This window comes from Pongo abelii, chromosome 13, assembly GCF_028885655.2.
Source record: "Pongo abelii isolate AG06213 chromosome 13, NHGRI_mPonAbe1-v2.0_pri, whole genome shotgun sequence".
NCBI lineage: Eukaryota > Metazoa > Chordata > Mammalia > Primates > Hominidae > Pongo > Pongo abelii.
Genome location: NC_071998.2, coordinates 30,863,839 through 30,887,107, shown reverse-complemented (window position 1 = coordinate 30,887,107; position 23,269 = coordinate 30,863,839). Strand labels below are relative to the sequence as shown.

Genomic DNA, 23,269 nt, shown 5'->3' with positions numbered 1-23,269 from the left:
ACATGCATTTATTATTGGGAAGACAGAATTAGAGACCTAGATTTGGAACAGGTGCTAAGCAAAGTCCTGAAAGTTGGTGAGATCACTGTGAAAACGGAAATGGGGACTTCCGTAGCACTGGTCAGACCATAATTTCTGGGCTAAGGCCATAGCCACTTGCTGAGTTTTGGCAAGGAGGTGAATGGGAAATGAGATCCAAGAGAAATCTGCTATTTTAGATTCATAGTCTTACATGTGGTCCAGAGAGTACTCGTGTTTCTACTGGGATGATCAAAGTACTAAGGCAAAGGGGTTCCCAGTCAAACAATGCATATGGAGAAGCTACTGTGCCCGACTTTGTTAGGAAAAAGGAAGAGTTATGAATTCTAACACTGTTCCGGATGTTTTACATTTGAGATCTCCTTTAGTCATCACTGTTGCTTATTTTGTCTAAGCCAGTTTCCTCATCCGTGGTATGGAGGTATAATGTCTAATTAATATGGTGGTTGTGAGAACTCATTAAAAACAATGCACGTTAAAGTAACTAGACTGTGGAAGTTACTTAACAAGTTAAAGCTATTATTAATGATTTTTGTAACTATTCATGTGTCATTGAAACACTGCTATTGTAAAACATAACTAGCAAACACTTGATAGTAGTGATTTGCATACTGCTTTTTAAAGAGCCACTCTAGGGAGGTACCCAAAGGGAGTGCTTCAAGATTGAGGGAGCATGTACAAAGCTAGGCTTCTGTTTCTTTATCAACCCACAGGAAGCACGGTGTTATCTGTTTGTGTGCGTTGCTTGAAATGAGCGTAGGTAGACCTAAAAGCACCAGGGTAGGGAGCAGTGATTGAAACTAGAGAGAACATTGGCAAGAGAAGGTTGTCCCTAAGAACTGTGGCTTCTGTAGATGGCTCAACAGAGATGGAGCTGGGAAAATAAATAGCCGACCACACTGTCCTTCCACCCTTGTATGTCCTGCTGGCACTTTCCGTTACCTGAACCCAGTGGGACATATGTAGCCACCATGGATCCAGGGTTGAGTGGAGAAGGGAGGAGAGCAGCCAGAGAGGGGGCACACCTTGTCAGAATGAAGAAAAGAACCAAGAAACAGCCTGGTCTTAGCAAGTGAGACCCATACACTGTGATGTTTAAATTTGTGTACTAAATGTGACTTAAGAATAGACCCAGCCCATGACCAGAATATCTGATTTGAACATTTAATGAAATTGCCTCTCTGGCTTTCATGTTTTAGACGGCTTTTCCTCAAGTGACTGCAGAGATAGGCTCTGTCTCCTTACTTCCAGAACAACATATATATATATATATATATATATATATATGTACACACACACACACACACACACACACATTGTCTACATAGGAAGATAAAGGAGGAGTTGTTTTCCTAAGCCATTAGTGTCATGAAATGCATGGCAGCTGCTGTATATAGGATCATGGCCTGTCATACTGCCATACCTACTGGCTACCAAGTTTTATAAAGTCAGTAAGACATAACCCCTTCCATGTGGCATCTGGCAGGTTTTCCAGGGTAGAGGAAAGCATGAGCCAAGTCTCGAAGGCTGAGGAGGAGTTAGCCAGTTGAATGTGGAGAGAAGAGAAGTGTTGGAGGAAGGCGATGCAGACAGGGAGTATAGCTCATGAAAAACTGGAAAAGAGGTTGGGCGCGGTGGCTCACGCCTGTAATCCCAGCACTTTGGGAGGCTGAGGTGGGCAGATCACGAGGTCAAGAGATCGAGACCATCCTGGCCAACATGGTGAAACCCTGTCTCTACTAAAAATACAAAAATTAGCTGGGCGTGGTGGTGCATGCCTGTAGTCCCAGCTACTCGGGAGGCTGAGGCATGAGAATCGCTTGAACCCAGGAGGCAGAGCTTGCAGTGAGCTGAGATCACACCACTGCATTCCAGCCTGGAGACAGAACAAGACTCCATCTCAAAAAACAAAAAAAAAAAAGGAAAAGGAGAATATGTAAAGAGCGTAGCTCATGCGAAGATGCTACGGATGATTTGTAAAGAAGAGCTCCCAATGTGTTTGGAATGATGTTACTGCCATTGGAATGAATATGAGGACTGGTAGGAGCCCATGGGGATTACACTTAATACATTTATACCTAAAGTTTCTCAAGAACTCTCTCTTAACGAATGCACATAGGCTTCTGACTCTTGAGAGATTTAGGCCTGCAGTTTGATAGAGGAAAAACAGACATAAAATCCAGTTGGAATTTCACCTGGAAAATGTATCTGTCATTTGAAAGCACACAGGATTTTTTTTTAATTGAGGCGAGGGAATGTGATCAGACAAGCTACTTCCCAAATAGGTGGCACACAATCACAGAAATAATTCACATATGACCTGGAAGACAATAGATTCCAAAATTGTGGTAAAGCAATTCCTAAACTAAATGGTACAAGGCTGGAGGGCCTCTGAGCCCTCTTCCAGTACTGAGCTAAGAATATGTCCCCTCTAGTGAGCTGGAGAACTATGCTTCAGAACTTAGAGCTCCTGTCCTGTTTAAAAGGGAAAAGAAGCAACATATAGGGAGGGAAAAGAGAATTCTTTGAGCAAAATATTGGGAGAGTATATTTCATTGTCAGGTTGAACAAAGAGAATTCCACAAGACAGTGTTGCCAGGAATAGAATATCGACTGTGCACACACTTCTAAAGATGAAGAAAATGTAAGTGGGGGTTCTTGGGCTTATAGACACATATGTGGGCTCTTTGGGTTAGGTTAGGTGAGTGGTCTCCTTGAGGCTCAGCTGGCAAAGGCCCAAGAAGCAACTTCTTAAGTTCATCTCCAAATAGCCCCCTGATATCCCCAAGGCTGCCACCATACTGCCAGGCTGGTTGTGAAACTGCTTTTCCAAAATCGCTTGCACGTGCAGAGAACTGGTCTCCTGTTAAGGTCAGCCCTGTAAAAAAGGGGGCAAGAATCAAAGGACTCTTGAAGGAAACACAGGAACTCTTCCTTAGCTCTTGATCGGCCTGTTTCCTGCCCATGTGGGTTTGAAGTGTGAGGGAGGGTAAGCACACAGCAGGCCACAAAGCCATGAGCCGTCCTTCCTTCTAAGGGTGTCTTAGCTCCAAGATGACTTTAAAAACAGTCTTCCTCTGGGGCTGACACAGACCATAATTTCACACAGATTTACTTGATCAAACTGGCTTTGTGCCATGATAATACAAATAGTCCTTTACACAGAAATCAATGATTTAGAAGCTATCGCCCTGTTTTACACATGAGGAAACTAAGACAGAACTTCAAGACCAAAGTTCTTAATGACTCCACTGTCCTGTTAATCATGTCAGGCAATTAGTCATTCACAAAATAGTCGCCTGGGTTTAAGATGTATTACTTTCAGTTACTGCTAGAATTGTTCCAGTTCAACTCATACATATTTAAAATGGGTAGTCTGTCAAACACAGTGCTTGGTGCTGGGGCGTTGAAGACAGAAAGCTCATTGTCTAAGGAAGAAGACAGACATGTCAATATTTAATTAGAACAATGTCATTAGGTTGATTAGTTGTGTGCCTTCCTATAAATAAAAATCTTTATTTTAAAATTATAGAGGAAATGAAATACAAAACTAAGCATGCAAAGCAGTAAGTGAATATCTTCTATGCTGCTGCTTCTCTCAGCCCCCATGTACCTGCCAATTTTATCAGCAACAGGTAACACTGTTATCAGGTTGGTGTATGACTTCTAAGCTTAGATGTCATCATACTGTTCTACATCTTATTTTCTTCGCTTTACATTTCAAGGCTCATGCAAACTTATAATACCCTATTATATGTATGTACCGTTATTTATTTAGAGATGCTTCTGTTGGTGAATTTTATATTGTTTACAATTTGTGGCTATATGCTGCAATGAATATCCTTGCCATATCTTTGTATATTTTTACTGGTAAATATGAAAGATACATTTTTATTATAATTGTTAAAATTAATATACAGTATAATTGGCTTTTGTGTGTATACAACTCTATGAGTTTTAACACATACACTCATGTATCTGCCACTAAGAACAGCGATCAGGATACAGAATAGTACCATCACCCCAAAAATCTTTTTTGTGCTGCCCCTTTGTAGTCAGATTTCTCCCAGCCCTAATCCTTGGCAGCCACTCATCTGGTCTCATCCCTACAGGCCTGCCTTTCTTAGAATGTCATATAAATGCAGTCAGACAGTAGGTACAAGATGATTTTAGCTTCTTCACTCAGCATAATGCCATGTTGTTGCAAGTAGCAATAGCTTTTTTCTTTTCATTGTTGAGTAGCATGGATATACTATAGCTTGTTTATGTATTTATCCACTGAAGGATATTTGGGTGCTTCCAGTTTGGGGTGATTATGAATAAATAGAGCTGCTATAAACATTCTATTTTTTTTTTTTTTTGGCGGGGGGGGGAACAGAGTCTCGCTCTGTCTCCCAGGCTGGAGTGCAGTGGCATGATCTCGGCTCACTGCAAGCTCCGCCTCCCGGGTTCACGCCATTCTCCTGCCTCAGCCTCTCGAGTAGCTGGGACTACAGGTGCCCGCCACCATGCCCGGCTAATTTTTTGTATTTTTAGTAGAGATGGGGTTTCACCGTGTTAGCCAGGATGGTCTGGATCTCCTGACCTCGTGATCCGCCCGCCTCGGCCTCCCAAAGTGCTGGGATTACAGGCGTGAGACACTGCGCCCTGCCAACATTCTTTGTATGAATATAAATTTTCATTTCTGAAGGGTAAATGCCTGCAAGTGGCATTGTTGGGTGATATGTAAGTGTATGTTTAACTTTATAAGAAATTGTTAAACCAATTTCCACAGTGGCTATACCACCCATTTTACATTATTTCCATCAATGGACGAGAATTGCAGTTGCTACACATTCTATTTAGCACTGGGTATTATCAGGTTTTCTTTTTTCTTTCTTCTTTTTGTGTTTTTTGATCTGTTCTGATAGGTTTGTAGCAGTATCTCATTGTGGTTTCACTTAACATTTCCATAATGGTTAATGATATTAAATATCTTGTGTGCTTATTTGCCATCTATACATTTTCTCTGGTGAAGTGTCTCAAATCTTTTGCTCATTTAAAAAAATTGAGTTGTTTTCTTACTGTTGAGTTTTGAGAGCTTTTTATGCATTCTGGATGCAAGTCATTTGCCAGATATGTGATTTGCAAATATTTTCTCCCAGTTTATGGTTTCTCTTTTTATTTTCTTAACAATGTCTTCCATAGACTAAAGTTTTAAATTTTAATAAAATTCAGTGTATCAATTTCTTTTTTATTCATGGTGTCTATGATAGCTAATTTTTGGTGTCATAGCTAACAATCACTTTCTAACTCCAGTGTCATGAAGATTTTCTTCTATATACCAAAAGTTTTGTATTTTAATATTTTACACAATCTATTTTTAGTGAATTTTTGTATACATGGGTGGTTTTAGGTTAGGGCTCTTTTTTTTGCATATTGATGTCCAACTGTTCCAATATTATTTGTTGAAAACAACTTCATTGAATTGTTAGACATTTTTGATGTGAGATGATGTAATATAGTTTACTCGTTGAAAGAATGGAGTGAAACCAGTCCGCCTAAATTTCAATCTCAGCTCTGCTACAAATTAGCTGTGTAACAATCACCAAGTATTTAATCTCTCTTTGTCATAGTCTCCTTTTCTGTTAAATGGAAACAGTCATAGTACCTACTCCCTAGATTGCTATGAGGATTGAGTTATTATGTGTTGACACACTTAGAGTAGTACCTGACATATAATAAGTGATGAATTAGGGTTAGCTTTTATATAACTTTTCAATTATTGTAGATATTGCAAGCACGTCCTGTAAACATGTTATACTAGTTACACTGCCCATCAACAATATAGATGTTTCTATTCAACAGCCAGCACCGGATATTATGACCTTCTCCATTCTTTGACAATTTGATAGGCAAATAATGAGATGTCTTTTTAGTTTGCATTTTGAGATCTGTGGTCAGGTTAAACATCTTTTCAACTTTTCACATGTTGTGAGTATATCAGCTTTTGATGAGTAACAAGGCATCCAAAACATAATGGTAAAACAGCAAACATTTATTATGACTTATGCTTCTGTAGGTCATCTGGGAAACTCTTTGGCTTAAGCTGGATTGGTCTCTCATCCTCTAGCAGGTTAGTTTTGGCATCTCCTCATGATGGCCTCAGGGTTCCATAGAGCAGCAGCAAGAGAGTGCAAGCCCAGTGGGAGAGCCCAGTGGGCAAGCACTTTTCAAGCCTCTGCTTATGCCACATTGGCTAATGCTCCATTGATCAAAAGAAGTCCCATGGCCAAGCCTAGATTCAAGAGATGGAGAAAGAAACTCCGCTTCTTGATGGAATGAAATGCAAAATATTGTGACCACTTTTTCATGAATCTACTGCGATTGGCTGTTTGTGTTTCCTTCTCTGTGAACTGCTATTGGTTCAATGATTTATGAAATTTCTTTATATGTTATACATATTAATTCCTTAAGTTTTACATGTAACATAAGTTTTACATGTAACAGTATTTTTCTACTTGGTCATTTAACTTCATTTATATAATCTTTTGCTGTGTAGAAGGTTTTGGCTTTTTATGTGATCAAATCTATCAGTGTTTTTTCTTCATGACATTGGATGGCCAGAATGTAAGCTTTTTGAAGGCAGAAACCATATTTTATTTTTTATTATTTTCTTGACCCACAGAAAGCAGCACAGAGCCCAGCCCATAGTAATAAAGGATTATTGAATGAATTCATTCACTGAAGGCCAATCTCACTCACTCATTTATTTATTTATTCATTCATCAATGTTTATGGAATACCTATTATAAACCAGGCATTGCGCTCATTGTTAGAGATACAGCGATGGGTAAAATTGACTTTTAGATGGTGTTTAGACTAAAGCATGGTAGGTAGTAATGGAACTTATTATCAGTGAGACATAGGTTCAAATTCTATCTTTCTACTTATGTGACCTTGGGCATATCCCTAAACATTCCTGAATTTCAGGGTTTTTTAACCTATAAAATTGAGTGTAAATGCTTTCCTTCAACAGTGTGAGAATTCAAGTGGACAATGTTTGTAAAGCACTTAGCATTGTGTTTATTATGTATTATATAATAAAAATTGTCAGTTTCCTTTTCTGCATGGTATAATCTCAGGCCTACTAGGAAGGCTAGGTGACTTCTTTTGTCAGTCTCCTCTAAGCAAATATAATCCTGAATTTCTTCCATTATAGATTCATTTCTTTGGTTTGCTTCTCCAATAGTTCTCAGTGAATTGTCACTTTGAGCGATTCTTGCTTATTCTCCTCTTTGTGCAGACAAGTCAGTCAAATTGCCTTCTCTGTTGGGAACAGAAGAACAGGGCACTGAGGAGACACTGAGTTTTGTTCAGTGCTGTCTTGGAAGATAGATATGCTTGGTTGTGGGTGTGGGTATGCACGTCTTTGAGCAGCATAAGGGTAGTTGGGAACTTGGCAGGTAATTGAATCAGGAGAAGAGCCCAGAAAAAGGTGGTCTGTTTCCAAAGATGCATTTTTCCCATACCAGGTATCCTGGTGCTGATAAACACGGTGCATTTAGAGAGCATCCCACTCTTGAGACAAAGTGAATAGGGAAGATTATGAGGCAGCACTGCCAGGCTTAAGGGAATCTGTAAGGTGGCCAAAAATCCTCTCTAGATATTCTCAATTTCTCTGTCCTGTACCCTTTCTAGCTTTTTAGCCACCTCTCCTCAAAATCTTTTTTCTCTTCCCCCAATTTCTACCAAACTCCAGGATTCTCCAGGTGCCCTCCTGCTAGATGTAGATACATTCCATATTCCCTAACACTAAGGACTTGGCTGTTAACACTGCTACTCTGGGGTGACAGAAAGGGCCCTGGAGAGAAATCAGCACTTGAGGGCTGGCTCTACCACTACCCTTTGTGCAATTACCAACTGGTCTCTTTTCTATATGCCTCAGATTGCCTGTTATAAAGCGTAAGGCTTGGCCAGGCTTGTTGGCTTATGCCTGTAATCCCAGCATTTTGGGAGGCCAAGGCAGGAGCTTCACTTGAGCCCAGAGGTTCGGGACCAGCCTAGGCAACACAGTGATACCCCATCTCTACAAAAAATTTAAAGATTAGCTGGAGGGAGGGGTGTTGCATGCCTGTAGTTCTGGCTATTCAGGAGGCTGAGGTGGGAGGATAACTTGAGCCCATGAGTTCGAGGCTGCAGTGAGCAGTGACTGCACCACTGCACTGCAGCCTGGGTGACAGAGTGAGACACTGTCTCAAAAAAATAAGGTGTGAGGCTTGCACCAAGCAGTCTGTAAAACCTCTTCCGGTGTAAACAATCCTTGATTTGATGGAACCATGCTTCCTGCACCCCCACTGCCTCACAGAATGGAGTTTGCATATAAATGAATGTTCAGTAAAGTCTCGTTGTGTGGATGCTCTGTCTGTTCCCTGGAAATAAAAAGTTTCCTGCCAGCTGACTGATCCTCATTCTAACTAACACATGTGTTATTTGGCCTAGATGGAAAATTTCCGGCATTTGAAGGTGGCGAGAGGATGTCATTCCCTCCAGCAGACAGACAAGGGTCCCATTTGGCTGGAAAGCAGGGATGGGAAACGGGCATGGCCTTTGGGGAAACTGGCTTGGTACAACTCCTGGGTGAGAACAGGAGTTTGTTGTTAGAGAGTCACAGCCCAGTCACATCCAGGATGCCTCTGGATAACTCTGAACTCCCAGCTATACAATAAAAATGTTAGCAACTTCCTTTAGTTATTTCCAGTTTTGTATATTTTGGTATCTTCTTGTTAGCTGCCCAATATCTTCTTGGAAGGAATCTTGAGGAAGAAGTTATTGCTCAGAGACTTACTACAAACACAAAAGGAAGACAGAGAATAAAAAAGGATTAAAGTGTTGGAAACATGCCTGGGAACTGGATTTCTTCAGGGGAGACAAGAAGGCAGAAAATATACTGAAAATACTTTAACATAGGGTTGACACGGGAATAGTGCTGGTAGTTCTTAGGGCCCAACAGAAGGAAATTAATAGCAACTTTAAGATAGAGACAGAATATTTCAGAAGTGAGTCCTACTAAAAACTCATTTTTGAGAAATGAGTAACTACTGCTCAGTAGTTACCATTTTGGGGAAGATTTTTCTGATTATCTTCTCATCTCTCTCTTGCTTTGCCTGGCTAACCCCAATTTTCCTTTAGGCTAAAAGTCCCCAAACCCTCCTCCAAAACAGTCAAGTCTGATAAAGTTTACCATTATGGTGTCTCATAAGCATCTTGTAATTCTCTCTCTTAGTACCTATCTGTATTTATGTTTATGTCATTAGTTTTCCATGTCTGTCGGCTACATTTGCCTATAAGCTATGAGATGGTTGTATATTCACTGCTGTGTCTCCAGGGCCAAGTGCAGTACTTGGCACAGGGTAAGCATGCAATAAGTCTGCTTGGTAAGTGAATGAATGGACATATAAACAATTTAATGAGTGCTTTTTGAACTGAAGATAATTTTTCTTTTTCAGGACAGCAAAAACAAAAAACCTAAACTAAAATCCAAACAATTTTCGCAAAATATCCTGGATAGTTTGGGCGTTGTCTTTGCTTCTTCGGCTCATTGCCACGGCCTTAATTCCAGAAAGGCTTTTGACTCAGACCTTTTCAGTTCATTGCCAATTCCCTGATTTCTGAAATGCCTTTGGCCAAGGAAGTACTAATTGGTATTTCAAATATTTAGAACTTTAAGATATCTACTTCTGTTACAAAGATGAAATTACCATGAACACCTTTTGAAAAATTTAACCATAGCTAATACCAAATTTCCAAAAAACCATACAGTGAACATACAGTTAGTTGTTCTGAAGACATGATGCATTATTCCAGACACACATTAGCAGAATTCCACCCAATACTACAATTCTGAGGTAGTAAGAAGCACAAGGGAATAAGCCTGCGATGCAATAATTTAACCTGCCTAAAATTTTCTCCTAGCTTGCCAACACTTCGAAGATCAGGGAACTGGGTAAATCAGAACTTGATTTCATCTGTAGCTGTATCTGAATTGCAATGTGGAAAAAAAACTAATTGGAGCAAGCATGTTGTGCTGCAGTGGAGTATATTTTCATTGATATGTTTAACCTTTCATCCCCTTCATCTGTGAAAAAAGGAAAATTGCTGACCTTTGAGGTTTTATGTTTTTAATTAAGCAAAATTTTTTTCTTTCAAATAAAATCTTATATGAAGCCCCCCCCTCAAAAAAATAAAATAAAGTTGAGCAGCTCACTGGGAGTGGGTGAGGGTGTGGGTCTAGAGTCCATTCTCTTGATTTCACCTCTTCCACTTTCAGAAACTTCTGGAGCACCTTTTTAGAAAATGAGAAATTACAATTTCTTTAAACACAGTTTAACATGGCTCTGTCTCTAATTTCTAATGTAATTAAATTCTATAATATGGGTGTTGATTCAGGCCCACAATAATTTCCATAAATATTTTTAAATAAAAATATTCCCATGTCTTAGTTAATGGCTCATTATTCATAGCAATATTGAATACAAGAAAATGTAAATATAAAAACTAGAGTTAAACAACATTTTGAATTCACCATAATAAGATTTAGTGAGAAGATGCTACTAAGAAAGATTAGATACTGTTCAATATAGAACACAGAAAATACAGTGAGCAAAACATTTTAGAGCATTGTTATGCTTCAATTGTGATGCTTGGTTATTAACTTGGTAGATGTCATGCCACAATGCCAAGTATTTCCTTATAAACAAGGACACACTTTTATGCAAACATTGAAAAAGTGTTTGAGGCTGGGCGCATGGCTCACACCTGTAATCCTAGCACTTTGGGAGGCTGAGGCGGGCGGATCACAAGGTCAGGAGTTCGAGACCAGCCTGGCCAACATGGTGAAACCCCGCCTCTACTAAAAATACAAAAAAAATTAGCTGGGCCTGGTGGCGGGCACTTGTAATCCCAGCTACTCGAGAGGCTGAGGCAGGAGATTCGTTGAACCCAGTAGGCGGAAGTTGCAGTGAGCCGAGATCGCACCATTGTACTCCAGCCTGGGCAGCAGGGCGAGACTCCATCTCAAAAAAAGAAAAAGTGTTTGGGAAATCTTTGTTAAAGAAAAATAGCATTAATCTCTAAAAGTTATAAGATGTATGATATTAAATATGCATCTTGTTTTAGCAAATTATTAGCCTTCATGATAGAAGTATGAATTAAACTATTAATGAATTTGATCAGAGCCCTTTAGATATGGTTGTGATGAAACAACTCACTATCCGTCCCCAACATGATTTGGAGAGGATAGTGCTATAACATAAGAAAGGGTATTAAGCAGAGAGATTGATATTGGTATGAGCCCAGATAGGATCTGTCTTCTGGCAATGATTCTCAGGAAATGTCTCTAATAGAATATTTCTTGAGTGGCACCAGATATGCAGTTGCAGCCATGCCCTTCATGGTGTCAGCAGCAGAACTCTTTCAAGAAGCCATGGACCACAGTTGTACTCATTGTCGTGGAGCCTCTGCTCTATTCTTTCTGAAAGGCTAAGTTTGGCTACTTTTTTTTTCAGCATTAAGTTTTAACTCCTTTATTTTTCAGCATTGTGAGATAACATCACATTTCCTATTATTAGTCCAAAGAAGAGAGAAAGAGAAAAATGCATTATTTGGATGTAATTTGAGATTTGGAGTGGATATAGGGATGAAGGATGAGACATAAAGGGACATATATGTCCATGGCTCTTGATTCTTTTCCAGCTGCCATTTTCTCTCTCTCTCTCTCTTTTATTTATTTATTTATTTATTTATTTATTTTTATTATACTTTAAGTTCTTGGATACATGTGTAGAATGTGCAGGTTTGTTACACAGGTATACACATGCCATGGTGGCTTGCTGCACCCATCAGCCTGTCATCTACATTAGGTATTTCTCCTAAGGCTATCCCTCCCTGACCTCAGGTGATCCGCCTGCCTCAACCTCCCAAAGTGCTGGGATTACAGGCATGAGCCACCGCGCCCAGCCTCCAGCTGCCCCTTTTTAAGGAATGGGACATAACATTTTTTTTTACATTTAATTTTTATGTGTGAATAATAGTCAAATTATTCAAAAGCCAGTACACACAAGTGTATAGTGAAAAGTCTTCCTTTTACCATTGTGCCCCAACTACCCAGTTCCTCCGAATAGGTCATCGTTCTTCTTTTTATGTGTCGCCTTCTAGAAATTCTTTAGGCAGATACTAGCAAATACAACTATAGATTCTCATTTTAAGAAAACTAAGCAGGTGATTTTCAAGACCCATCCTAGGAAGCTGGTAGGTATGTCTTCTTATACCCAAAGCTCACATAGAAGATCCTTCTGGTACTGTAAATGGGGTTAGAAAGGACAGAGCGCTGGCTGGTGGAAGAGGGCTTCCTTAACCGGCATGCTGAACAAGGGTAGCGAAGTATAGTCAAGTCCAGACTCCCAGAGGCCACAATTTCCTTTTCCATCACTGAAAGTAAAGGGAGATCTCTGAAAGGAGCAAGAGGAAAAAGAAACTAGATCCATACCTAGAAATAATTTATACATAGCGTGGTTGTCTTTTCAAATCAACTGCATTTTGTACTATTTCCTAAAGCTATTAAATAAACCACGGCCACTGCCACTGCTGTGAGTTCAGAGCAGATCCTATGGTTTTGGCAAGACTCTCGACTGGCCCTAGAAATGGGGCTGGATTGAACTGGAGTTGAAAGAATTACAGTGTTTCCTTCCTCTTGATGACTCTTTCTGGAACATGCCTGGAATGTGTGAGTGTAAGAGATGAAGTGGTGTTCACTCAGAGTCAGGCCTGGGTATGTACGTGGAAGGGGAGGTGTGTGCTGGTGTTATTTTTGGAGGCTGTAATTCCACTGCTAGGCTTTGTAGCTTGTCGTCTCTTTCAATGTTTTTACTATCCTAATTTGTATTCTCTGTCCTGAGATCTTAAAAGTTACCAGTGAGGCTAGAAGTAAAATGGATGCTTCAAGGCCAGGCTTGGGAACTCATTCTAGTGGAGATTTTCTCCCTCAATCTCATGTAATGAGTTAATATTACAATAAAATGCAGCTGTAACTCCTGCTTACATGAAGACTTGACTTTGAAATTTTTCTTCCTAATCATTCAGATAAAGGTTTAATTTGTACCAAGATTATCCTCAAAACATCACTGAATACAGTAAGCACTGGCAATTGCCATTAAAAACAAATTGTTTGAGGACTTTATATCAGGTACAGTGCTTGACATAAGTAGGTGCTCAAAAATTCTGGTAAATGAATATTAGCCTTAAACGCTCAGCAGTCATTGGTCACTTTTCTTTGGCATTTTGTAAAAATTGTAATTTTTTTTCCCCAAAACCTTGGGAATAATGCTTTTTTCCCCCCAAAACAGTTAAATATGGGCAAGGAGGTCAGTTCAGACTCGGGGGAGTACTTTTGGTTTTTTTTTTTGAGACAGAATTTTGCTCTTTGTTGCCCAGGCTGGAGCGCAGCACTGGAACCTCTGCCTCCCAGGCTCAAGCGATTCTCCTGTGTCAGCCTCCCGAGTAGCTGGGATTACAGGCACCCACCACCACACCTGGCTAATTTTTGTATTTTTAATAGAGACAAGGTTTCACCATGTTGACCAGGCTGGTCTCAAACTCCTGACCTCAGGTGATCCCCCTGCCTCGGCCTCCCAAAGTGCTGGGATTGCAGGCATGAGCCACTGTGCCTGGCCCGCACTTTCATTTTTAACCTTATTATTCTAGAATTGGAAGCCAAGCAAATGGATGGACTTCAATCAGGCAGATCTGAAATAAAATTTGCCCATCCATCCATCCATCCATCCATCCACCCAGTCATCCAACAAATACTTAAGTCCTCTATATGTTGAGATTAGGGAGAATATTCCATTGTAAACCAATTCCTAAATTCCTGTTCCTATACAGAACATTTGGAGTTTACCATTTAGAGAGACAGTAAATAAAATAATCACAAATTATGGTAATCTTTATGAATAAAACAGGAGGCCAAATTAGAGGTCAATGGGATGAGAGTGTATAGGTATTATAGATAAGGCAGGTAGAGAAGCCTTCTATTAGAAAGTGGCACTTAAGCTGAGACCCAAAGGACAAGCAGAAGGTGGCCATGCCAAGAGTGGAGAAAAGCATTCCAGGCAGAAGGAACAGCAAAGGCTTTGAGGTAGGAAAGAGCATCTTGTATCCAAGGAATGAAAGAAAAGTGAGCATTTGAATCCCAGCTCTGCCTTCAATAGCTGTGGAAAATGAAACTAGCTGCTCAATCTTTTGAGCCTTCATTTCTTCATATTTAAAATTGAGATAATGGTGCATACCTCACAGAGTTGCTGAATTTAATGGGTATTCAATAAGATAACATGTAGCTTATTTGAATCACTTCTACACAAAGGTCTCTGAGACTCTAGTTGGGCCCTCATCACTCAATTGATCTTTCTAGTCTCCTGATTGTTTTATGCAGATTTGAGAGCCAACCATCACTGGAGCTAGAGAACATTTTCCATCCCTGATATTTCCACATTTAAAGAGGAGAGAATAGGCACAGACTCTATCTGCTTATGTTAGAACCTTTAGAAATCAAAAAAGGGAGGGGTGGGGAGGGGAGAGAGAGAAAGAAAAAGAAATAGTGAGAAAATAACGTGAGAGGATTTTCTTTTTAAAAGGATACTTCCTCATTTACAAAACAAATTCATAAAATAAAATTTAAAGTTTGGGTAAGGTTTTGTTTTTACATTTGGGGAGAGGGTAAGGTTTGGGGCTAAGTGTTCAGGAAACAGAATAAAGAGAAATGAAATAATAATCACTGAGTATGCAATATATAACAGACAGAGTGGTTGGTAAGTTATGTATTTTATCTTATTTAATCTTTACAAGAATCCTGATGGAGTAAATGAGGCCCTGAGGGAAATGAAGACTTCACTTAGTCATTGTCTGTCACTTATCTTGGGGTATTTAATGTGGAATTGTGCAATTCTTTAAAAATGAGAATCTATAAGGCATAAGTTTATGTAGTTGATATATTTCTTTAGAATACTGTATTATTGTGACAGTATCACATTAGCATCAATTGATAACTAATAATCAAATATAATGAATAATGATTATAATGTCATTATTATTAACTCATCTTAATACAACATACATTTCCTGAATACCCAGCTATGTCTAGTGCATGGCTTGTTGGGGGAATAATGGGTAGTCCATTGCAACTAGGGTATGCAGTGGGGCAGGAGAGGTTAGCAGGGTCTAGCTGATGAAGGGTCTTGATGCTGTGGTAAAGAGTTTTGGATTTTGTCCAGTGGAAGATAGGCCCATGGTCAGAATAGCGTTTTAGAAAGAATCCTCACACAACTTTAAGACAAGGCTTTGTGAGCACCAGTTTACCCAATGGGGCCATGTTAATAACCTTAGTCATACATCATTCTCTCTCTTTCCTTTTAGGAACTGTGGAAGGTGCCATGGACTTGATCTTGATCAATTCCCTACCTCTTGTGTCTGATGCTGAAACATCTCTCACCTGCATTGCCTCTGGGTGGCGCCCCCATGAGCCCATCACCATAGGAAGGGACTTTGAAGCCTTAATGAACCAGCACCAGGATCCGCTGGAAGTTACTCAAGATGTGACCAGAGAATGGGCTAAAAAAGTTGTTTGGAAGAGAGAAAAGGCCAGTAAGATCAATGGTGCTTATTTCTGTGAAGGGCGAGTTCGAGGAGAGGCAATCAGGATACGAACCATGAAGATGCGTCAACAAGGTAACATGCCCCTAAGTTTTGGGCAGGTGAGGCCCACTGAGGAACACACACACCTTTTGTCTTGGCAGCTGCTCCCTCAGGGGCAGGGCATGCACTACCTGAGTGTAGAGCTTGATGATCTTGTCTGTCTCTTTCCATGCATCACCGTGTCTGGTACATGGAATGTTAGAGATAAAGGAGACTACCCAGTCCAACCCCTTAACTAGATACTGTGCCTACTTTGTGAGATGAAATGAAATATTTCATATGTTCTAAGGGCATCATGGTACTTATGGATAGATGACTGTTATGTGTATGTAATATGAAAATCATAGCAATGAAAACAAGTGTTCATTGCCAAACTATTGACTATTTTGAGCTTTCTTATTTGATTTTTCATGTGATACATTGCTTTGCTTGTCCCTAAATACCCTTAATGGAAGTTAATATTTTCAGGAGAAAATTAAATATAAATAAGAATTTTAGAAGGGGAATATCCATCAGTAACTTAATTTAATTGGTTATTTGGTATATCAATTTTCTTTCTTTTTTTTTTTTTTGAGATGGAGTCTCACTCTGTCACCAGGCTAGAGTGCAGTGGCATGATTTTGGCTCACTGCAACCTCTGCCTCCCTTTTGGCTCACTGCAACCTCTGCCTCCCAGGTTCAAGTGATTCTTCTGCCTCAGCCTCCCAAGTAGCTGGGATTACAGGCAAGCGCCACGACACCCAGCTAATTTTCTGTATTTTTAGTAGAGACAGGGTGTCACCATATTAGCCAGGATGATCTCGATCTGTTGACCTCGTGATCTGCCCGCCATGGCCTCCCAAAGTGTTGAGATTACAGGCGTGAGCCACCATGCTCGGCCAGTGTATCAATTTTCTATTGCCACAATAATGCTGTGTAACATAACCACAAACCACAGTGGCATAAAATAATGAGCATTTATAGCTTGTGAGTCTAAGTCAGCTGTGTTAATTAGATGGATGTATTGACCTTGGCTGGGATTCCTTACATATATAGTGTTGCCTGGCTATAGGCTTAGTAGACTGGCCTTGGCTGGGGCAACTTTGCTCAGTTCCTTATACTATAGCAGGCTAAGGTAGTATAAGGTCATAGTGTACAGTTCTCAGCTTAGGTTGCCAGGAGCCTCATGTGTTTCTATTTTTTTGTACCACTACCATCTACATCTCATATACATGAGATGTAGACATGAGGCTCTTTGCAACCTAGGCTCAGAATTGTACACTATCACTTCTGCTTCATTTTATCAACCTAAGCCAGTTAAGTAGCTGAGCCTAGTGTCAGAGTGAGAGGGCACTACAAACTGAAATGACAAAGAGTCAGGGATACAGGGAGGGATGAAGAATTAGGGCCCTCTTTGCAGGCTACCATTCTTGGAAAAGGACCATGATTTACTTTTAGCAGTCGAGTACCCCGGTCCAGCTCAGAAAACACCAGAATTTTGCAGGAGGATTTTGAAAGCCTCCTCTAAGGGAGGATTATTAAGACTTGCTACCACCCCACAAGGCGATGATGTGATGAAGTCTTTCTCTCAAAATAAAAGTGGGCCTTAAGCTAAATCTTTAGACCAGTCCACTTATGTGATGGCAGTTGAAGAAGATGGTGTTGCAAATATTATTTAATAATTGTATTCTAAGGTTCCAGGCCTGGACAGGCAGGCAGACTTCTGGTGCTCTTGATGCTGACTGCTGGGAGGAAAGTACAGAATTCCAGCTAAGGTGACCTCTCTTTGTTCTGCCTGGAATGATCTGGCCTCTCCCCTATAAGCCACTTTGTCTGGGCTGCTGATGCCTAAAATGGAGTCTTTTTGAAATTAATATCATCACAACCACAGGAGCTGTGGACTGAGGACTTGTCATTACATAAAATAATGACATTGTCAGCTGTTTAGGGGTTTGATTTTTTTTTAAAGACAAGGGTCTTGCTGTTGCCCAGGCTGGAGTGCAGTGGCACAATCATAGTTCACTGCAGCCTTGACCTCCTGGGCTCATGCTATCCTCCCACCTCAGCCTCCCAAGTAGCTGGGACTACAGGCATGCACCACCATGCCTGGCTAATTAAAAAAAATTTTCACAGATATGGGGGTCCTGCTTTGTTGCCCAGGCTGGTCTTGAACTACTAGCTTCAAGCCATCCTCCCACTTTGGTCTCTCAAAGTGCTGGGATTACAGGCGTGAGCCCACCAGGCCTTTTAGAAAGCTGATCCAGTTAATTAACACACCTCTGCACATTGCTGATTGGCTGTTTCTTTTATAATCTAACCATCTGTAGTCTGCATTTTTTTTAGATCAGTGCTTTTTAAAGTTGAACATGCTTACAGATCACCTGTAGATCTTGTGAACATGTAGACTCTGATTTAATAGGTTGTTTGAGACAGTCCTGGGATTCTGCAGTTCTACCCGGGTCCCAGGTGATGAGAATCTGCTCGACCATGGACCATGCTTTGAGTAGCAGGAGTTTAGAGTTAGCCTCTAACTGGGGTCCACCTAAAAATATTTCTTTGAATTTACTAATGGTAGTAATGAAAAGATTTGAAGGCAGCAAATTCATTTTAAGGTCAAAAGTAATAAAATTGCTATTCATTACAAATGAAAGGGTTTTCTTAGCAAAACTAGAATGTTCACCTTTAAATGACAGCAGGGCAAGTGGGAAAAGCGCACAACAGAAATTCCCAGGAATGCAGCTCTCCGTTGAGGGAAGAGAGGTTGAACAAAGGGATGTGAGGTGTGCCAAAGCTATCATGGCTGAAAGTCAGCTCTATTATTTTTCACATGTGTCATTTTGGATTTGACTTGTATAAAGACTAATATTCTTCTGCTGATGTTTCTACATTCTAAAGGAAGATGATCTGAGATTATGCCCCAGTCATTTTGTGGGAACAAAATGTGAAGTGCCACTGTGTCCTTGCTGCACTGTCCTGAGGTCATCCTTCACAATGTATAAATAAGAACATGTAAAGCAAACTGGACCAGAACGTTGGCAGTTAAAAACCCACTGTAATGATCCCCCCAAACTGAGAGGCTAGGTGACCACAGGTAAAGGGTGGCTTAACTTCAGTTAAAAGAGGCAAAGGCAGACTTGGATAGTGAGAAACAGTAATGAGAAGATGACTTTTAGAGTTATACTCACCTGAGTTTTAATTCTTTCTCCATCACTCACCAGCTGTGTGGCCTTTGGCACGTTATTTAACTTCTGTTGGTCTCATTTTTTATCATCTGTGAAGGGGGTGTAATAATATCTACAAAATTGTTTTGTTTTAAATAAGTTGGTATATATAAGAAGCATTGATTTACACAGTGAATGTGTCCCTAAAAGCTTAGGTAAAGCAATATATTGCAGAATAAGGTACATAGTAATAAGAATAATAGCAGCTTGTAAATGGTGGGAATGGCATTTGATGCCAAGTGATCTGACTTCAGAGCCAGTATTTATTACCACTACACTACCGTTTGGATGTCATTCTCACTTAATGTTAACAACTCTCCCTGATTCTGAGCTCTTGTTTTATAAAGTACAACGATCCTACCTGAAGTCCTAAAAAGCAACCCAGGGCACAGAGTAGAGGTATGAGAGTGGAAGTCAGACAGATATGGGTTCGAGTCTACCTCTGCAACTGAGTGGTGTGGCTCAGGACAAGTTACTTAATTGAAGTCATATTTTTTCCTCATGTGAAAAAAAAAAGGATAGAGATTTTATCACACATATTTGGAAATTAAATGAGGCACTCAACTATTACCAATTACATTATCTGCTTCACAGTAAATGTTTAACAACTGATTATTGTAATTTCTTTGAGTAATAAATTGGTGAGATAATTTTCCTACTCAATTGTAGAAATTTTTACTATGCATTCACATATTATGGAGTTTTACACAAAATGGAAAAATAGGTATGTTCTCTCCTGTATTTTAACAATAACAGCATCTCAGGCTGATGAACAGGTTCTGTTTTTCTTGCTGACCATCCAGTGGGGGAAATCTGGTTTGAGGGAAGTGAAATCCTTTAGGGTGAATCAGGGAAAACCTCCAAAACTATGTTTTCATGTCACTATTAATTCGTTATTAAAACATCATGGAAACTCAGAAATGCCTGCCTAGGGACACAGCAAGATAAAATAAACATCAATATATTCCTGCTTGCTGCTGACTCGTACATCTGTGGAGGAAGTGGAAAATCCATTTGAGATGTGCCAAAACACAGCTTAAATTGGCTCACACACCCCAAACAGCCAAACTGGATTTTATCAATGGCATCATCCAAAATAGTCAACAGCAGTTTGACTCATACCTCATTGGTGATTTCATTTGGGGGTAGGAAATTATATATAAAGTTTGAAACATTTTCAGATCCAAAGACCTGTTTCAAACTGATCCATTAGAAGAAACAGAGGGTTATTTTATTCCTACTTTCATTGAGAAATAGCTTTATATTAAGAATATCAAACTTCCCAAATATAATTTACGAAGTTGATAGAGAAGAGCCATTTGCACCTAAATAACACAAAGGAATATGTTAAAAGCATCAAGAAAATGGGAAAATCTGAAACAGTTTAGTTCATTTATACTTTCATTCCACAATTTTTCTTTTTCTTTTTTTTAGACGGAGTCTTGCTCTGTCACCCAGGCTGGAGTGCAGTGGCATGATCTCGGCTCACTGCAACCTCTGCCCCCTGGGTTCAAGTAATTCTCCTGCCTCAGCCTCCCGAGTAGCTGGGACTACAGGTGCGCACCACCATGCCCAGCTTATTTTCATATTTTTAGTAGAGACGCGGTTTTACCATGTTGGCCAGGGTGGTCTCCATCTCCTGACCTTGTGATCCACCCGCCTCGGCCTCCTAAAGTGCTGGGATTACAGGCGTGAGCCAGTGCGCCCAGCCACCACAATTATTCTTGAGCCTCTATTTGTGCCACACGTTTTCCTGAATACTTGTATGCCTGACATTCCCCTAGCAACTTTATATGTATTACTAACTTAGTCTTTATCAAATATATATCAGATGAGGACTTTTAAGACCCCACTAATAGATGAGGCTTAGCTATTGTAACTTACATGCATTTACTAGCTAGTGAGTGTTGGATCTGGGAAGGTGAAGTCAGGCCTGATTCTAGAAGCCTGGCTCTAACCATCACCCTGTGCTACCTTTCAAAACAGATGTGATCTTGCCCTCCTGGAACACCCAATCTAGTAGGGGATATATACCATGAATGGGGCTATAATGAAAAAATGCAGGGTATTTAGGGAGTAGCTATGAGGGCGTCTAACCTGTGTTCCAGGTGTTGTGTGAGGTCTCTGGAGATACCTAAATGGAAACTGATGAATGAGCAGGAGCTGGTGAGGCTTAGGAGAAAAGGAGGAGAAAAGAAGAAAGAAAATTCATGACTTGGACATGAGTGATGAGATCCGGCTGAGGAACTGAATACAGTTCAAAGTGGCTGGAATTGAGAGCTAAGGATGTGGACCTGGAGAATGATAAGTCTGGAGAACTAGGGGTGGAGGTCTTGAGTTTGTGTCTCAACTTCCACGTTTATTCACTGTTGATAGGCCTTGGGTAAGGGACTTAGTCTTCCTTAACTCCGTCTCCCATATGGATAAACTGTAGCTATACTGTCTTCACAGGACTGTGGTGAAATTGCACAAAATAATCACAGATATAAAACTACATTATTTCCTGTAGTACTTACACAACAATTAAATTGAAAGGAGATGACTGAAATTGAGCTCACTTGTTTTTCATCTGTGTTTTCACTTGTGTATAACTTTTACTACCACCTACTTTCTTCTCCAGCCCTTATGGAATAAGGAATTATATTTTTAGTTAAGTTCTGCCGATGAATTAGCCCATCCAAATGATCTTAAGCAAGTTATCTTCCAACCTAGGCCTCAGCAATATCAAATTTAAAATGAGGTGGTTGGACCTTAAAGCCTTTTGAGTGCTAACCTTACATAATCTATGAAAGCATCCAGAGCGAGATTCCTTGGTTCAAATCCTGGCTCTCCCATGTATATGCTATGTGATCTTGGACAGGTTACCTAGCTTCTCTGTACCTTAATTTCCTCATGTGTAAAATTAGGATAATTGTAGTACCTATCTCATAGGGATATTAGGAAAAGTAATTTTTATTTAGTTGGAGTCTTGCTCTGTTGCCCAGGCTGGTGTGCAGTATCTCATTACAGTCTTGATTTCTTTTTTTTTTTTTTGAGATGGAGTCTCACTCTGTCACCGAGGCTGGAGTACAGTGCCGCAATCTCAGCTCACTGCAAGCTCCGCCTCCTGGGTTCACGACATTCTCCTGCCTAAGCCTCCTGAGTAGCTGGGACTACCGGCACCCACCACCACGCCCGGTTAATTTTTTATATTTTTAGTAGAGATGGGGTTTCACCGTGTTAGCCAGGATGGTCTTGATCTCCTGACCTCATGATCTGCCCACCTCGGCCTCACAAAGTGCTGGGATTATAGATATGAGCAACCACGCCTGGCCTACAGTTTTGATTTCTTAAGCTCAAGTGATCCTCCTGAACAGCTGGGACTACAGGCATGTGCTACCATACCTGGCTAATTTTTAATTTTTTTTTGTAGGGAGGGGGGTCTCACTGTGTTGCCTAGGCTGTTCTCAAACTCCTGGCCTTAAGAGATCCTCCCACCTTGGCCTCCCAAAGTTTTGGGATTAGAAGCATGAACCACCGCCCCCAGGTTGACAATTAAATTTGTGTAAAGTGCTTATAACAGCACTTGGTCCATAGTAGGCGCTATTAAAAGGTATTTATTGTTTTTAATGGTCTAGTCAAGTCACATGACATCAATATATGTGTACTGAATACAAGCCAGGCTCCTGTGTCATCAGAAAGCCCAAAGTAGAACACGAATGTTGGATTTCCTTCGTTAGTACTCAGCAGAGAACAATCAGCCTAGAGACATTCATGCAGAGGTAAACTCTGGACAGCAGTGAAACTCTGGCGTGATAATGCCCCTAAGAAAACAGGAGCTTAAAAAGCACAGTCCTAAATAATAAAGAGCCACAGAGTGGTGGAGGGAAAGCTACTTGGAGTTGAGCCTACTGGGGAACCTTGGTTCCTTTCAGAACACAATACTGAGTGAGAAGTCCCACGGTCAGCTAAACAATTCTCACACAAAGGAGCAGAAAATATAAACAAACCATATAGACAGGAACAACAGCATGAAATGGTCAGAAAAAATTCTCATAGGAGTCCAGGAGCATGCCACAGAGAGCAAGAGCTGCATGCATTTGGAGGGCTAAATGAAGCACTTGGCAACGTGAGCAGAAGCCCCACAAAGACAGCCCCCCTCACCATCCAGTCCCCTGTCTGCTCCTCCTTTATGACTGGCTCATTTTAGTGGTCAGGAGAAAAGTGTCCCTCATGTTCATATCACAGATGTCAGCACAGCAGTGTTGCTGTTTATATTAGAAGGATACTGACCTCTTCTAAGCACCTCAGGGCTTAGCCTACAT

General features: G+C 40.4%; 1 protein-coding gene and 2 long non-coding RNA genes across 5 annotated transcripts in view; 2 read left to right on the top strand and 1 right to left on the bottom strand.

The window, feature by feature from the left end:
- The window catches only part of TEK (TEK receptor tyrosine kinase), a 137,524-nt gene that overhangs the window by 50,244 nt on the left and 64,011 nt on the right, over positions 1 to 23,269 (top strand). For all 3 annotated transcript variants that reach the window (XM_063713914.1, XM_024251798.2, NM_001133775.1), the window contains 1 exon segment: positions 15,487 to 15,798. In XM_063713914.1, coding sequence (XP_063569984.1) covers positions 15,504 to 15,798 — 295 coding nt within the window. In that variant the 5' untranslated portion in view covers positions 15,487 to 15,503.
- On the top strand, positions 1,415 to 10,463 carry LOC129047813 (uncharacterized). The gene is made up of 3 exons (XR_008509577.2): positions 1,415 to 2,683; positions 3,572 to 3,690; positions 8,521 to 10,463. It is a non-coding gene; the product is annotated as an uncharacterized LOC129047813 (long non-coding RNA).
- LOC129047814 (uncharacterized) lies at positions 10,186 to 19,504 on the bottom strand. Its single transcript, XR_008509578.1, has 4 exons — positions 18,930 to 19,504; positions 15,563 to 15,681; positions 12,359 to 12,527; positions 10,186 to 10,363 (listed from the first exon to the last, which is right to left on the bottom strand). It is a non-coding gene; the product is annotated as an uncharacterized LOC129047814 (long non-coding RNA).